At 38.3% G+C, this 17096-nt stretch overlaps 2 protein-coding genes across 3 annotated transcripts in view; one reads left to right on the plus strand and one right to left on the minus strand.

The window, feature by feature from the left end:
- The window catches only part of cep126 (centrosomal protein 126), a 28139-nt gene extending 21791 nt beyond the window's left edge, over nt 1-6348 (minus strand). Inside the window, 2 exon segments of the mRNA XM_036584799.1 lie at nt 3802-3921; nt 5852-6348. Coding sequence (XP_036440692.1) covers nt 3802-3921; nt 5852-5883 — 152 coding nt within the window. The 5' untranslated portion in view covers nt 5884-6348.
- Nucleotides 6349-9660: 3312 nt separating this feature from the next.
- Nucleotides 9661-17096, plus strand: part of arfgap2 (ADP-ribosylation factor GTPase activating protein 2) — a 29264-nt gene continuing 21828 nt past the window's right edge. For both annotated transcript variants that reach the window (XM_036584867.1, XM_036584869.1), the window contains exons 1-4: nt 9661-9780; nt 13872-13990; nt 16088-16160; nt 16265-16396. In XM_036584867.1, the coding sequence (XP_036440760.1) occupies nt 9709-9780; nt 13872-13990; nt 16088-16160; nt 16265-16396 (396 nt within the window). In that variant the 5' untranslated portion in view covers nt 9661-9708. The remainder of the gene's footprint in view (nt 9781-13871; nt 13991-16087; nt 16161-16264; nt 16397-17096) is intronic.

A 17096-nucleotide genomic window follows, 5' to 3' on the forward strand; every position in this document is an offset into this window, starting at 1 on the left:
TTGTTTGTTTGTTTCTACACTGTTTCAATTCATCAGCTGTCCTTTACGCTGTGTGAAAATTTCATGATGAATGGACCAATAGAAATGCTCTAAAATCACTTGGAATAAAATCTTTTTTGGTCTTGTCTGTAAAGTTACTATTTTGGAGATACTTGTTTTTCTTTGGACAGCGATAATTGCTATCATATAATCAGAAGTAATACAAATGGTCAAAATAGCCATTATTAAACATAATAATAAAACACAAACATGCATGTGCAGATAAAAATTGGCCCTTTTGCTTACGTCTGGCACATTTACATTATTTAATAATGATGCCGATTAATGTGCATTGTCCCTGTTAAAGCTGCCCTGTGTAAGTTTCGGAGATTTGGAGACCTCTCTGGTGGGAAGGTGTAATTACACGCAATATGCATCACAACATTTGCAATATCGGTTGTGCTTCGTCCCGCTTCCCCAAGAGGATGAATCTGTTGATTGTTAGTGTGTTGACAAAGTATTCAAAGAGAACTCGGCGTGAAGTTGGTGATGAACGTGTCTTCACAGAGAATTATCCACTATTGTCAACATATCTTCATCAGTATCATGATGACTTTTGCATTTGCGACCTGAGTATCGGGCCTGACCTTGTAAGGACGTATGACGTATGAAAACCTCCTGCCAAATCTGACCTGACCCTGATTTTTTAATTATTATTTTAGACTTTACAGGGTGAGCTTTAAATAAATAAAGCAAAGCAAAGTATATGCACACATAACTGCAGATATGCAGGGTTTCTGTAAGGTCATCTTGAAGGAACTGTAGTCTCGTACCAGAATAGTGAGTTATAAACGTAGTAGGATTTGTGTCTCAGTCTAGTGTGTGCTTTGTAAAGAAGGCAGGGGGGTTATGTGTCTGGTCTGGTCACTGATGGCTATTATAAGTGACTTTACCCGTACTGATTAGGGGATCTATTTCAAGAGACCAAATCCTGGCTGACAACTAAAGCATTGAATAACAGTATCTTTGGACTGGACGTGCTAGCCTCGCTTCCATTGGGCACGGGGCAGAGCCTGGGTCAGAAACCTAAGCTTCTGGTGAGGAAGCAGGGTAAGCTGCAGGTTACACACACACACACACATATGCACATGCTGAGAGCATTCTGCCTGTCTGCAAATACACTCTAGAACAGTGCGTCCTAAAGCCACTGCTGTGTGTTCTTGCCTTGCCTTTATGGTTCTGTGTTGACCTCTACTACATTTGTTCACAAATGCAATCAGTAAAGTAATACAACCCCATTTCCAGAAACAGTTGGGACACTGTGCAGAATGTAAGTATAAATGGAATGCAATGATATGCAAATCATTTATACATACATATACATACATCATCTAAACCGCTTATCCTTCTGGGTCGCGGTGGGGTGCTGGAGCCTATCCCAGCTGTCATTGGGCAGAAGGCAGGATACACCCTGGACAGGTTGCCAGCCCATCGCAGGCAAATCATTTAAGCCATATTTTTAAAGGAAAATACTACAAAGACAACATATCAAATGTTGAAACTGAGAAATGTTATTGTTTTTTGAAAAATATATACCCCTTTTTGAATTTGATGCCAACAACATGTTCCAAAAAAGTCGGGACGGGGGCATGTTTACCACTGTGTTTCATCACCTCTTCTTTTAACAACACTCTGTAAGCATTTGGGAACTGAGGAGACACTGCTGAAGTTTTGAAAGTGAAATGTTTTCTCATTCTTGTTTGATACAGGATTTCAGCTGCTCATCAGTTCAGGGTCTCCTTTGTCATATTTTTCATTTCATAATGTGCCAAATATTATCAGTAGGTGACAGTCTGGACTGCACCCAGACTCTTTTAATACGGAGCAATGCTGTTGTAATACATGCAGAATGTGGTTTGACATCGTCTTGCTAAAATAATCAAGGCCTTCCCTGAGAAAGATGTCGTCTGGATGGCAGCATAAGTTGCCAAAACATGTATATATTGTTCAGCATTAATGGTGCCTTCACAGATGTGCACATCTCCCATGCCATGTGCACTAATGTCCCCGCCATACCATCATGAATACTGGCTTTTGAACTGTGCACTGATAACAAGCTGAGTGGTCTTTAGCCCGGAGGACACAATGTCCATGGTTTCCAAAAAGAATTTCAAATGTTGAATTGTCGGACAACAGGCTCGGGCCCAGAGAAGGTGGCAGCGTTTCTGGATCCTGTTTATATATGGTTTCTTTGCATTTTAGAGCTTTAATTCGCAATTGTGGATGGATCGACGAACTGTGTCCAAAGACAGTGGTTTTCAGAAGTGTTTCTGAGCCCATGCAGTGATTTCCTCTACAGAATCATGTCTGTTTTTAATGCAGTTCTGCCTGAGGTTCATGAGCTGCAGCTCTACTATAATATCCCTCTCTATGTAGTCGTGGACGGCACAGTCTGATTACAACCTGCACTGACATTCTCAGTCACCTGAGGAACCATTGCTCTTACATATCGCACTAATGCACGTGCATCATGGTCACTGAATGTGTGCTTTCTGCCACAATTTCCAACCCTGTTTATTGATGTCTTTCCCACAGGTCTAAATGCAGATCACTTTGATTGCTGTTCCTACCAAAACATCAGCCAGCTGAGCAGTCTTTGTGATAGTGATCCCTATTTTATAGTCACAGATCTTTTTCTTTTGCCATCTTGATCCAAAATCGAATTCAATTGGGCCTCCTCAGCTTGTATATACTAGCCACAGAGCATGGAAGGTTGTTGAATGCATAACTGTATCATGCCATATACCTACCTGGAAGCACTTATTTTCCTAAAATACAATTGACCTATTAGCTACTATCAAACTAATATGAAAGTTATGAGTTATGTTGCAAGGGACTAAAGTGTGGGGAACTGAAGGCTACTAACAGTCCCACTGTCTCACATTTTCTTGAACCACTGTAAATCATGCATGCAGTATCGCGGGCACGATATTGACATAAAATACGATGTTTGATAAATATGTCGGATATTACGATGACGGTATGAGAAGCGATAATTTAGTATTAAATTAAAGTGTTTCTGGCTGCATGTAATGCTAGTGTAGACAATTCTTTTGGGATGTGTAAACAGAAATCTAACTAACCTCCCTTTAAACCTCTCTTTAAAAAATAGCAAAATACAAAATTACAAAAGCACCATTTACTATTCTGTAAAATAAAAAGAAATGAAATACTAACAACTACTTACATTGGAATTACAAGCACTTTTTTGCATTTTTGTGTATATTTTTTTGTATATATTACATAGGCACACAAGAACAAATACATGTTCTTGTTTCATTTTTTTTGTTTAGTTATTAAATATTGGGGTGTCAGACACACCAGGTTGTATTTAGTTTAAAAACTAGCGTTCTTATTTTCGAGTGTAGTTAGGCACTGTGTTCTTCATTGGTCTGGGACTCTTATTTTGAAAGACTCTGGGAGGCGTAAGGTAGTGAGCTTCAGTAGCCCATCTGGCTAGAGTTGAATTTCCATTAAAGCTGAGTTAAGGGCGACATTTTAAGGTCTCAGAATGTGTGTTGTGTAGTTGAATGGTTAAGTCCCTCGTCTCCTGCAGTGGAGAGCAGATTCAGTCCCAGCTCAGAGAAGCAGGCTTGTAACAGTTTGTGCCGGTAATGTAATGACATCTCTCTGGTGCTGCGTGTAATTATATCTGTTTTCTCATCGCCGCTCTAATGATGTGTTTATCGCAGAAACTCATATCGCAATAACAATAGAAATACGATATATCGTGCAGCCCTAGCATGTAGTATAAAATCTTACCTTCTCCGCCGGTTTGTCTCTGAGGAGAATTTGCGGGCGCGAGCTCGACAAGACTTCTGTTCCTGAACCAGCAGCTCCCGGTCATCGTCAGCCTCTACCTCCAAACCTGGCCTGAAGTTTCTGGTGTAATGCCAGGTTAAGAGAGCACACAGTTACAGATGTCAAAAAGATTAGCTCCATCATTTACAGGAGACTTTCCATCTGTAAAACGACCGAGAACGGGAAGTGAAACAAAGTATTTTATTTTACATAAAAGCTGGCATTCATCCCTCATATTCCATAATAAAACTTAAGTACTAATTTTACAGGATTAGGTGGGATAATGCCAGTTTACACATCGGCTTCATTTTAGCCACAGAGAACACAAGTAAACGCTTCTTTGAGTGCCTTCATACTTAAGAAACTCTGTTTTTTAATAGGATATAATAGCATTTTTATGACATGTTGATTCACATGGAATTAATGTAACCTGAGCATCACTGAGAAACACTGTTAAAAATTACATTACCCCACCTCCCCATATAAAACTAGTCCTGTCCGAATAGGACTATACATGTAAGAACTGCTGTAAATTTACAGTATACTCAGCCATTAGAGTGCTGTATTATTGTAGTGTATACATACAGTAAAGCACTGTAAAATATTTACCTCTAAAATAGACACAACAACCTGTTAATAATTTACAGTATTTCCCTATGTTTTCGCTACAATTATTGACTGTAAATTTGCAGTACTTTACTGCCAGTAAATTACAGTAAATTGTACCGTATTTTTTTTATAGTGTAGACCTGCCACTCCAGTGTGTCTGTAACTTAGTGGTTGTGTTATTAATTACAATCAGGTGCATAATAAACTGCAGATATTCGGAAGTTTCTCCATAAACATATAATCTGCCTTTCGCTGATAACCAAAGGTTGATATAATCGACCTGATAAACAAACACTCTTCCTACAGAGGGTCAGAAACGCCGGCTTCTCTCAAACCTTTCTGTAAGAAATGTTTGCTTCTCTATAAACGTTCTGAATTTACTAACCCACATTTATTATTAACTTACGCTTCAGTTACTCCTAATATTTCTTATAATCTGTCCAAGCCCCATTACAAATCTTCCTTCTTAGCCACATTCAAATGATCTTAGCAAGGTTAACGAAATTAAGCAGCGTACACGCTTAAAAAAGAGGGTTCTTTAATAAAGACAGTGGTTCTATATAGAACCATGAGCACTCAAAGAACCATTTGCATGCTTAATAATAAGATGGTTCTTCAGACTGATAGAGCATGTGCTGTATAAGGTTCTATATGGAACCAATGTCAAGCTGTGCTATGCAAGAACCATACACATCACGTTCTCTCTCAGTCTAAAGAACCATTTCACCATGCAAAGAACCATTTAAGGAAGCAAATGGGTCTTTGACTGTTCATGGATCTACATAGAACCACTGTTTTTACTAAAGAACCCTTGAAGGACCTTCTTTCTTAAGCGTGTAAGCTGCCTAATTTCGTTAACCTTGCTAAGATCGGTTGAACGTTACTAAGAAGGCAGTCACGTTTACTACATTTGTAATGGAGCTTGGACAGATTATAAAAATACTAGGAGTTACTGAAGCGTAACTTAATAATAAATAATAAATAAATAAATGATAAGCAGGCATTTCTGACACTGTAGGCAGAGTGTTTCCGTTTATCAGGTCGATTACATCAACTTGCTTATTGGTGAAAGGCAGTTTATATGTTTAAGGAGAAACTTCTGGATATCTGCAGATTATTATGTACCTGATTGTAATCAATAACACGACTGGTAAGTTATGGAGTGGTAGGTCTACACTATAAAAAATACTGTACAATTTACTGTAATTTGCTGGCAGCAAAGTACTGCAAAGTTACAGTAAAGCAAATACATAGGGAAGTATTGTAAATTAGGCGTGTAGGTGGAATTACTCATCCTTCTTTTTATATCAAATATCATTCACAGTAACGTTAGTTAGCTAAATTATTAGACAAACAGCCAATTTCACACATAAACCAGTAACAAAGCATCCAAAAAGGATACGAGTAGAAGAGAGTCTCCTTCAGAGCTTGCATCCCCAACAGAAGAGGAGAGAGATCCTCCTTAGCTTTCCAGTTTCACCAGTTTCACCCTCCCAGCCTTCATCCGGACAGGACAGCTCTCCTCATGCTGATGCTGTTGGAGGAGCAGGACTGCAGAGCTGGAGAAATAAAGATTTTCGCTAGTTTAGCTGCTGTTAGAGAGGCAGCTCAGAGGCTGAGAGGACAAAACAGCGGGCTGCCAACACGAACGTTAAGCTGTTATGTCATGCTAGCCGTCCTGCCCTAAGAGAGCTCTGCTTTAGCCAGCGCTGCATTTAGAAATATCTCCTGAGGCGACTGTCTGCGCTTTTTAGGCGTGGCTAGTCCTGTTTCTGCAAAAATAATAAATAAATAAATACACAAAATACAAAACAGGCGTTGGTCGAAGACGCTGGCTTCATTAAAAAGCCGTTTATTCGGTTAGCTTAGCCCTTAGCATCTCAAACCGCACAGCAACAGTTGCTCCATGTTGGTAACCACAGACGCGTCTCCTTGGCAACGGTAACAACAGAAGAGCGCCGATAGGAGGCGCTGCAGAGACGAACGGAACAGCAGGGACGTTTTCATAATGGTCAAAAATGGTATTTTTAAAAGGGGAATTCCACCTTTTTTCCAAAAATGTCTGCGCGATTCAGTGCTTGAGATGTAAGCAACGTCATTCAGAGTGGTTTGGTGTGAAATGGTTGATTGTAGAGGCTCAGATGTTAGTGGTGGTGATAGGAACCAGGAGTCACAATTCAATTCAATTCAATTCAATTCAATTCAATTCAACTTTATTGTCATTATACTGAAACAGGGTTGTACAGTACAACGAAACACTTTTAGGCTAGATCTCCAGTGCAATTACAGACAGCATAGTGCAAGACAGGACATAGTGCAAGACAGGACATAGTGCAGGGACATAGAACAATAAATACAGAAAATAAATACAAGTATATACACTGCAGTAGGTGTGCTGGTACTTTAACACTGTTAATATAACAGTAGGTGCAATAGGGTATGTAGAGGGCAGGGAGCAACAAACTATGGGTTAAAGTGCATGGTGCATACAGTCTCTGAGCTGATGGCGATCTGAGGGATAGTAGGGGGAGGACAGAGGTCAGTCTATTAATCAGGTTGAGGTTGGTGTGAAGTAGTGTGAACAGAGGTCAGTCTGTATGAGTTCAGGTTGAGGGTAGTGTAGCTGGTGACACCAGTTTAACAGCACGGGGGAAAAAGCTGTTTCTGAGTCTGGTGGTTCTGGCTCTGATGTTCCTGTACCTCCTTCCACAATGTCAACAACACAACATAGACATTTTATTTACTATCCAAAACCCCCAGTGAACCTACACGAGTCTTCTGAGTTTTTATATGTGATGTTGATGGTGAAATAGTTATAAATCTGAAAACATGAGTTTTCTTTGGGGACTATTTTGCCTTATAACACCCTTCATGTATCACTCCACCATGATTGGATTAAAATAATTTGATTAAAATGTGTTTCAGGCCAAAACTTTATCACAAAACTACCGTAAAACAGTGTCTCAGACATCAGGCAGTGTATTTATAACCATGTCATGTAGTAACTTTCTGTGAGGGAGCTTTTAGAGGTGGACGTCTGTTTCCTATCACCACCACTGTGAACAATTTGGAATAACTAAGTTTCTCTGGAATGGAGCATTTCACACCAAACCTCTCTGAATGATTTTATTTAGTTATGCAGAAATTTTGAAAAATCGGAGAAGTTCCCCTTTAAATAGGTGACTTTTTTTAAACGTATAGTTGTAATGCTGTGAATTGATTTCTCCTATTGTAGTTGTTATTATTGCTTTTGTATTAATAAGAGTAATAAAAAGTACTGATTCAAATACCTAATTTGTTTTGATGAAGTATATTTTACTATTTTGTACACATGTACGTATGTATGTGTGTGTTTTACCCTTTTTTCCTGTGACTGTACCTGCTACCAGACAGCTGTGTGTTTAAAGGGCCCATATCATAAAAACCCATTTTTCCTTCAATTTTTTTTAAACAAAAAAGTTTTAATGCAATATGCAAACTTTGTTTTAAAACATACCATTCATTCCTCAGTCCATACCGTCCATACTGTCCATACAGGAAAACTATGCTGTGAAAACAGCTTGTTTTGCATTCATGGCTCCTGTGATGTCACAAAAACAACATATTTACGTATATCCACCTACTCATCCTACAGCAGTTTAGCCCTGCCAATCCACGTTGAAGTTGTAAGGAGTGTTATATGCTGCATTCAAGTGGTCTCGGGGTTTTATCAATAAAACAAATTTTCCACCTGGAGGCACCACATCAATGCATCTGAAGTCAGATGATGACGTTGGGTACATAGAAATTTTTGATCCAGCACAAAGTGGCAGAGAAACATCAACGCTGTTTCAATCATGGCAGAATAGAAGAAAACAGTCAAACAATGGAAAGCAACCAGATAAACTGCACTAAAGTAATAAATGGTCATGGTAATGTGAATTTTAAACATAAGCAGTTAAAGGTGCAGTGTGTAAGATTTAGGGGGATCTATTAGCAGAAAGGGAACATTGTACACAAAACCATATTTTCATTAGTGTATAATTACCTGTAACTATGCATAACCGCGCCTTTCACGTGTTCATGTTAAAGTGGCAGTTTAAATTTGGTGGCGCTGTAGCTCTGGTTGGTTGCTGCCGGTGCTAGCTAACCACTTTGTGTTGTGAGAAGTTTGAGAACCCACATTTTGACAAATGGAAGATCAAATGTATTATTTAGCACAAGAAAAAGCGAAGGAGAGTGAATCCTCATCATCAAAGAAGCGAAAGGAAATCGGGACAGACGACGGCAGAAAACCTGATGGCCTCCGTAGGTTCTACTACACGCTTGGTGAAGGAGGGGTATTCAGTTGATTGCAATCTGCAACCTCACCACTAGATGTCGCTAAATCTTACACACTGCTCCATTACCCATTACTCACATGTAATTTCTGCCTTCTATGAATTAAAAACACCAGTAAAATAGGCCCAAACTGATAGATGCCCGCAAGCTAATAAACTACAGCACCCATTTCACAACCTCAGTGTTCTGTTTATCTCTCATATAAACCAATCAGACTGTAATCAAGGCTGAAACACTCCTTATAACCTCTTTGTGAATGAATGGAGCTAAACTGCTGAAGGCTGAGTAGGAGGATTTTTACAAAAGACCTCACAAAACAAAGGTGATTCAAAATAAACTTTTTTGCAGTTTACTTTTCATATATGGACTGTATGGGCAATTTATAATACTTTAAAAATGGTAATGTACAATAAATAATAATAATGATATTATAAATTGCAACACTATACATTATATAAATGATTTTATATATACTACTACTACTATTACTACTGCTAATAATAATAATAATAACAATAAATAATAATGTGCAATAAATAATAATAATGATATTATATATTGCAACACTATACATTGTATAAATGATTTTATAAATACCACTACTACTATTCCTACTGCTAATAATAACAACAACAATAATAATAATAATAATAATAGTAATAATAATAATAATAATCATCATCATCATCATCATTATTATTATTATTATTATTAGCCGGTAGTATAACATCGTTGTTATTTCTAATAATTATTTTTATATATTCTTTATATATATATATATCTGTGTGTGTGTGTGTGTGTGTGTGTGTGTGTGTGTGTGTGTGATGTACTTTTATTATTTAAACTACTTTTATTATTTACGTTTTATCGTGTAGTGCTCCGTGCTCTTATTTTGGACAGCGTTCTTCGCCCAGTGTGTTTAGTAGCGGATGGTGCAGGATGGCGATGGAGCCGAATAAAACAGAAATTCTCACGATTTTCAAAAGACTGCGGGCGATTCCCACAAATAAGGTAACGAACACGCTCACAACACGAACATGACTTATTATATCAGCCTGTGTCGTGTTCAGTTCTGGCGTTTGAGCTCTAATTTCGGCGTTTTTAATGTGTGATTACGTGTCAGTTCTCGGTGGTTTGTTAAGCCGGTGCTGATCGAGGCCTTCGTGCTAAATGCTAAAGCTAACGGCGTCAGCTCGCCATACAGTTTACACAGAACAGCGGAGACGTCTGGAGCTGAGGACACGAAGTCGGTTATTCAGTAACAATGGGATCAACACGAGTCACATTTTAGGCTCTTTGGTTCGGGGTTTACGTGAATATTTTGGGAGAAGTCCTCGGGACGTTAATTGGTGAGCTGTGTGTCGTTAGCCGCTAGCTGGCTGGCTAGTGTGTTTCATCAGCCGAAGCGGTGTTTCTTAATCCGGCTCCTGGTTCAAAATCCCTCTTTTTCTGGCGTTTTTCTGTTCTTACTCACCCCATTTTAAGCTTAGAAAGGGCGCTGAGCTAATGAGCTGGGTTAATGTGGATGTCTTAGAGCAGGAAAACTCTAACATTAAAGGGCAGATGAAGCTAAAGTCGGCTTTTATTCGCCCCCGTCCTGTTCGAATTTTCCAGTTCCGCCTTAAACTGCTACCATTTAAGGTGGAACGGGAACCTCAGCTTCGTAAAGGAAAGGCACGAATACAGGAGCAATACTGGAAAACGGGGGCTTAATATTAGAAATGACTGTAATCGTTAAGTTCTTAATGAGGTTAGACGGGGTGTCAATTCAGGAGAAACAGTGCTGTGCGGGGTTAAAACGGGGGAAGGATTGGGAAACATCTGCTTTAGCCGGCTGGACTCTGTTAGCCAGTTTTCCAGGATTGTGAAGCCACGTATGCAGCCAGGCGCCAGCACCTCAGATGACTGAATTACGAAGGAAATACAGGTAGTTCCAGGCTGAGCAAGTGAAAAACAGTCTATGATTTGACGTGATCCGCGTCATCTTTAATCCCCCTTTAGAAATCTGACACGATGAGCTAATAAAGATGTATCGATATGGGAATTCTGGACTGATGGACAATATTTTCCATGTCGATGCTGATGCCAGTACTCACACTTTTCTAAAATGTTTAAATTTGGGCTAAATTCTCCTTACAGACAAATGTGTTTATTTATGTTGCAAATCCAGTAAAATGTACGAAAATCAATGCTCAATTCTGACCAATAATTCAGACAGATATGACGCATCTTGAGGGAGTATTTATTTCCCTCTACCTTTGCCGGTGAAAGGAAGTCAGATATCTAATGTTACTCTTAGGAAGCTGGAAAACAAAAAGCCTGAAGCAACACTTCAAAGCGGTTTTTCAGAAGCCCCTCCCACCTTCAAGATGCGTCACCAGAAGGGGACTTTCCTAATCTTGCTGCGGTTTGCACTTCAAAGTTGTTGGTCAAATCTAAGCGTCAGTCAGATGTTTTGATCCGTTGTATGTCTGTTGTGATATTGTCAGTAGTGTCTAATGTTAGTATTGTTTTTCATTCACAACTAACAAGTACTAACATTAATTGTTAGTAGTTAATAATGTATTGCCTAGCATTGACTATGAAAAATCTCTTTGTCTTGTTGTTGTGGTGTTGATGAGGACAATTCTGTATAAAATAATGGTTGTGTATAGCTTTTAATATTTCCAATTTGCAACAAAAGTCGTCTGGAATACTCGTTTGTAACAGCTGCTTAAAGGGCCCATATCATGGAAATCTGAATTTGTTTTCATTTCTTTAAAATGAGTTTATTGTAGTTTGTAAACACGGTTAAATATTCAAAATGTACCCTTCACTCACCCGTCTATACAGTCCGTTTAGGGAAACAAAGCTGAAAAACACCCTGATTTAAATTCACTGTTTCTGTTATGGCACAAAAAATCAACACATTTACACACATCCACCTTTTCATCCTACAGTTTAGATCCACCTGTTCATGCTGAAGTTATAAGGAATCTTTCAGCCCAGACTGCTTTTAAATGAGGCACAATACTGGGCAGCCAATCAGAACAGATATCATTTACATACCTTAAAGGCACAGTAACAAAAACAGCCTGTTAAAAGAATAGAGGCTGGAAAATTGTCGTGTAAAGAATTATCACTGTTTTGGGGCACAAAACCATAGAAACATAAGTGGATCTCAATGAGGAAAACGAAAGACATGAATAATGTAGGATAAGGCTGTTTATTAAAGCCCTGTGCAAGTATAACATGTCTATACAGGTGGATTTAAGTAGTTTGTGTTTTGCTGTGGATGGCTGAGCATGTTGATGTGCGTATAATGCCGGACCAACATGCCATGCATCACTGAGCTGCAGCATTAGGTCTGGAGGACTCGGTAAGGTCAAGAGTTTATTGACACGCTTGCTGAATGTGCCTTAGTTGTATTTTTCTCTTTAAAAAGGCTTCTTGGTGCAGGCTGGTGAAGTTTTCTGCATTGTTGTCATAGTTACTTAGCTGTTTTCTGAGCTGTCCACTTCACCCTGCACAGTGGCTGCTAATGTCTTCAGAATTAAGCTTTCCAGAACTGTCTGGCTCTTGGCAGGGATGTAAACCACTCCACTGAGAACTGAAAGAGATTGTAGAAAAAGTGAGAGTACAAAAATACGTTAAAATTACGGATGCATGATGATATCAGATCATATCAGCATACACACGCTTAAAAAGAATAATAAAGAAGAGTATGGACTACTAGATGATGATGATGATGATGATAATAACAAGAAAAGAAGTGATCACAAAATAATAATAAAATATAAAAACAATCAGCGTCAGACATGTTTAGGTTTAGCTGATTTTTTACACTGATATTTAACGTATTGCAGTCTAGAAGAGCAGAATGTTGGTTGCTGTACTAAAATGCCAATGTTTTATTAATTTTCCTGTATTTGTAACACTACAGAAATAAACTTATCTCTGTAATGTCAGTCCAGGCGAATGTAATGCCAGTATCTACATTTTATACATTGTCACTGTCAGGACAAACCTTGTATCTCCAAAAATGTTCATTTACAGAAGAAGGAAAAACGTTCTTAACTTTCAGTGCAAGTTACTTTAACAGGATTTTGTTCTAAGCAATTTTGGATCATTTCTGTTTGTCTTGAAGTTTTGACAAAGTGTAAACAGCTGGTACTTTCCAAATTGTGTTAAATGAAAAACTTCAAAAATGGATATGCTAGGTTTTGTTCCGACAGTGACAGTGTTTACGGTCATATGCGAAAGTTTGAACACCCCTGGTTAAATTACTTGTTTTGTTGATTTTCAAAGTAGGGCAAATTTGTACAGAGAATAAACTTGGAGGAATTCCATGTGGTTAAGATGTAAACCGCCATTCAGTGTGGTTTTAGGTGAAATTCTTTGTTCTAGAGAAACTTGCAGAGTCAGAACTGTTCAGTGATGCTGATAGTAACCAGATGTCTGAAGAGTTCAATCCTTTAAAATCTCCCTCACAGAATGTATTACGTAATTTTGGAAAATTGGTGAAATTGCCCTTTAAGTGGGCATTCGTCTGGACATTTTAGTGCATGATTTCTTATTTGCTGAGTTTTGCATACTGGAAAAAATAAAGCATGAAATATAAAATGCGCCATATGTTTTTTTAACAGGCCACATTTTATGTTTTGTTTTATCCCCAGTATGTTAAATTCAGCAAATAAGCAGTAATTGTGCATTGAATTGTGTTCTCTGTAGAGGATGTGTTCACTTATTTTCACTTAGGAACTCTACAAAACGTAATGTGACCTGGGCACCCAAACTTTTGCATACGACTGTAGTATCGGCCTCGGTAGACATGTACATGAAAACGTATCTGCGTCAACTCAGTTCCCATTTTGGTGTGTCACTAATTAAAACCTAAGAACATTTTAATGCAAATTAAATATTATCTAGTGTTTGATCCCAGTGTGTACATACAAAACCACACTAAAGACACTCTGATCTCGTTGTAATAACACCTCCGCTCTAGTACTTTGGGAAGGTCATATTAAATTGTGCATGAATGAAAAGTTTGCATAGATTGTGTGCTCAGGGGACGAGCGCCTTCACAACCTCTGTTAATCTTTTAAACTCATCTTTCCTCCCAGGCCTGCTTTGACTGTGCTGCTAAGAACCCGAGCTGGGCTAGTATTCCTTATGGAGTTTTCCTTTGCATTGACTGCTCAGGGATCCATCGTTCACTGGGTGTTCACCTGAGCTTCATCAGGTTTGTGTTTGGATCCGTCTGTTTACTGTACTGTCTGTTACGCTGTAATCGGAACCGATAGTCATCAAGGGGTACATTACTGACATTCAGGAGACCCATATGAATGTTGTTGATGAGACACTTAATCATCAGAACTTGGTGTGTTAGTGCTGGATGGTTTAAGAGGGAATTCAACCAATTCTTTAGTAATTTGTATATAATTAAATGGCAAAATGTAAACAGTCATTCAGAGTGGTTTGATGTAAAATTTGTTGTTCTAGAGAAAAGAGTGAGAATCTTTCACAGTGGTGATGGGAACTAGACGTCTGAAGAGTTTAATGCACCTTCACAGAAAGTTATTATACAAAATGGTTATGAATATGCTGCCTGATGCCTGAGACATCGTTTTATGAGAAGGATTTTGGTCCAAAACTTTTTTTTAAGTCAATTTGTGAGGTACAGACAGGGTTCTGCTAGACCAACGTATGTTTCAGGTTTACTATTAACTTTACCATCGTCAACGTGACATATAAAAGCTCAGAAGACACATGCAGATTCGCATGCAGTTTTGAGTAGTAAATAAACGACTATTTTATCTTGACCCCTGGTTCCTATCACCACTGTAAAGAAATCCAAGTTGCCACGTTTCTCTACAGTGAACCATTTCACACCACTTGGAATGACCCAGTTTACATCTCCACGATTGAACTATGCAGACATTTTGTAAAATCAGTGGAATTTCTCGTCACAGTATCATATATTTGTTTGTATTACCAAAGAATGAAAGAATGTCTTACAAACCCAACTCAGACTGTTTTGTTCAGTTTCATTCCTAATTTGCACAGTTTTTCATTTATCTTAGATGTAGTCTATCTGCCAAGACATGTTTGGAGTACAAATTTAGCTTCTTTTGCTTAGCACTGGAGCTAAATGGCTAACATTGCTAACACTAGAAGTCAATAGTCACCCCAATCTTTGATGTAAATACATCCCCAAAACTCAAACGGCAGACTTGTCAGTGTTTAGGGCACAGTATGACTTACTGTGAACTATAATAATGAACAAAACTGCACTATATAGCTGAATTCAATTTAGTTTCTTTTTATAAATAACTATTTATCTTGAATCTTTGAGTTGAACTGTCATTGTAGATAGAAACATTGAAAATTATGTGAATTTAACTGCTTCCATTCTTTCAAAATGACACCAAAAGGAACCTTTCATAGTAAACTTTAACTAGGCAGAAAACATTTTTATAGAGACTTTCTATTACTTTTATTGTTCAAACCATTCTGAAGCACCAATCAAATGACACACATGAATTTGTCATCTTTTGATATTGAAGCATTGAAAATCAGTGAATGCGTCTGCATGCTCTTAATAATCCGATAACTGCAGAAAATCAGATTTTGTCAGTAATCTGATCAACATGCACTTGAGTAATCAGATAATGGGAAACTCTTCGGTCTACGTGAGTCAGACAGTAATCAGATTTCTGCTTTGAAACCAGCCAATAAACGTAGAGAAGAAGACGTGAACTCAAACTTCATACCGCCTGTTTTTTATTTATTTATTTATTTTTGTTCTTTACCTGAAAATATGAACATACATCATCTAGAAGATGAAGAATACTTAAATCCATTAAACCAAGCGTTTATTTGGTTTTAGTGTTGCTCCAAAAGTGTTTTGCTGCGTCTCGCGGCAGCGCTGACTGCTAGTTTTCGGTACCGCCGTCTGTTTTTGCGCATGCGCAGACTGAGAAATCTGAAAGAAATCAGAGTAAGAGTTTACATGCACTGAGAAATATGATTACTGAGCTAAGATCCAGCTCTCTTTATTGGATTTCATAATCAGATTTCTGGACCTACTCCCAACTAGAAAATCGGAGTATGCTGTTTACATGACCATTTGAATAATCAGATAACTGCCGAAATCAGATTATGATCAGATCTTCGAATGCATGTAAACACACTCATTGTTGTGGGACATCAGTATTGATATGCTGGCATGGATGATCATATTGCCCAACACTAGCGAGCGGACAGTTTAGACAAAACAGTGTGTACAGAAAATGTGATCTGTGTTTTTTTTTACTGAATGATTTGTTGCTGTTTTCAGATCCACGGAGCTGGACTCCAACTGGAGCTGGTTCCAGCTGAGATGTATGCAGGTCGGAGGGAATGCTAATGCGGTGGGTTCTCCTACTGAGCATTACTAAGGCTCAAAACGTTTTTGTGTTAGTGAGTGAAATGCTGACTTGTGTTCTCGTCCTCTGGGAATCCTCTCTGGGTGCAGACGGCCTTCTTCCGCCAGCATGGCTGCACGACCAACGACACCAACGCCAAATACAACAGCCGTGCGGCACAGATGTACCGGGAGAAGATCCGACAGCTAGCCAACGCTGCTCTGTCCAAATATGGCACTGATGTAAGCTGCAGTACTGACAGCTTTAGCGACTCACATTAGGCCAATATTAATGGCCAGTTGTACTATTGACAGTGACAAATGTTCTGTCGTCACTGAAAGATTATATGTGCAAACCCAGATTTTCTTCCTACTACATTTAAGCATAAGTACAGACAATAACACGTCATATTGAATGCCTTCCACAGCTTTCGCTACTCAGTTGATGATTCTCTTTATTTGCTTTAATGTGTTTATCAAAAAGAGAACTCTTCTGATTTTTTTTTCAGAATTTCTGCATAATTAAATACTTAAGATGTGAACAAAGTCATTCAGAGTGGTTTGATTTAAAGTTTTCTGTTCTGGAGAAAAGAGTCAGAATCATTCACAGTGGTGATGATAGGAACCAGACATCTGAGGAGTTTGAGTTTAAGCTACCACACAAAGTTATTACAAAAAAAGTTTGCAAAGTTTGCATTGACTGATGCCTCAGAGATCATTTTATGATTTTTATGAAGTTAAATGGGCTTTTAAAACTAGTACTAAAGTATTAGTAATAAAAGTACATACTAAAACAAAGTAAAAGATTTTTTCACTATCGCTTTTTTCCGCTGTTTATCATTATTAACATTAACATGTAGGATCGCTAGTGGTTTTGGATAGTAAATTAAATGGCTATATATTGTAGATAATGTGACGTTACGGTGCATCATTTCAAATTAAA

This window comes from Colossoma macropomum, unplaced genomic scaffold (assembly GCF_904425465.1).
Source record: "Colossoma macropomum unplaced genomic scaffold, Colossoma_macropomum, whole genome shotgun sequence".
Taxonomy (NCBI): domain Eukaryota; kingdom Metazoa; phylum Chordata; class Actinopteri; order Characiformes; family Serrasalmidae; genus Colossoma; species Colossoma macropomum.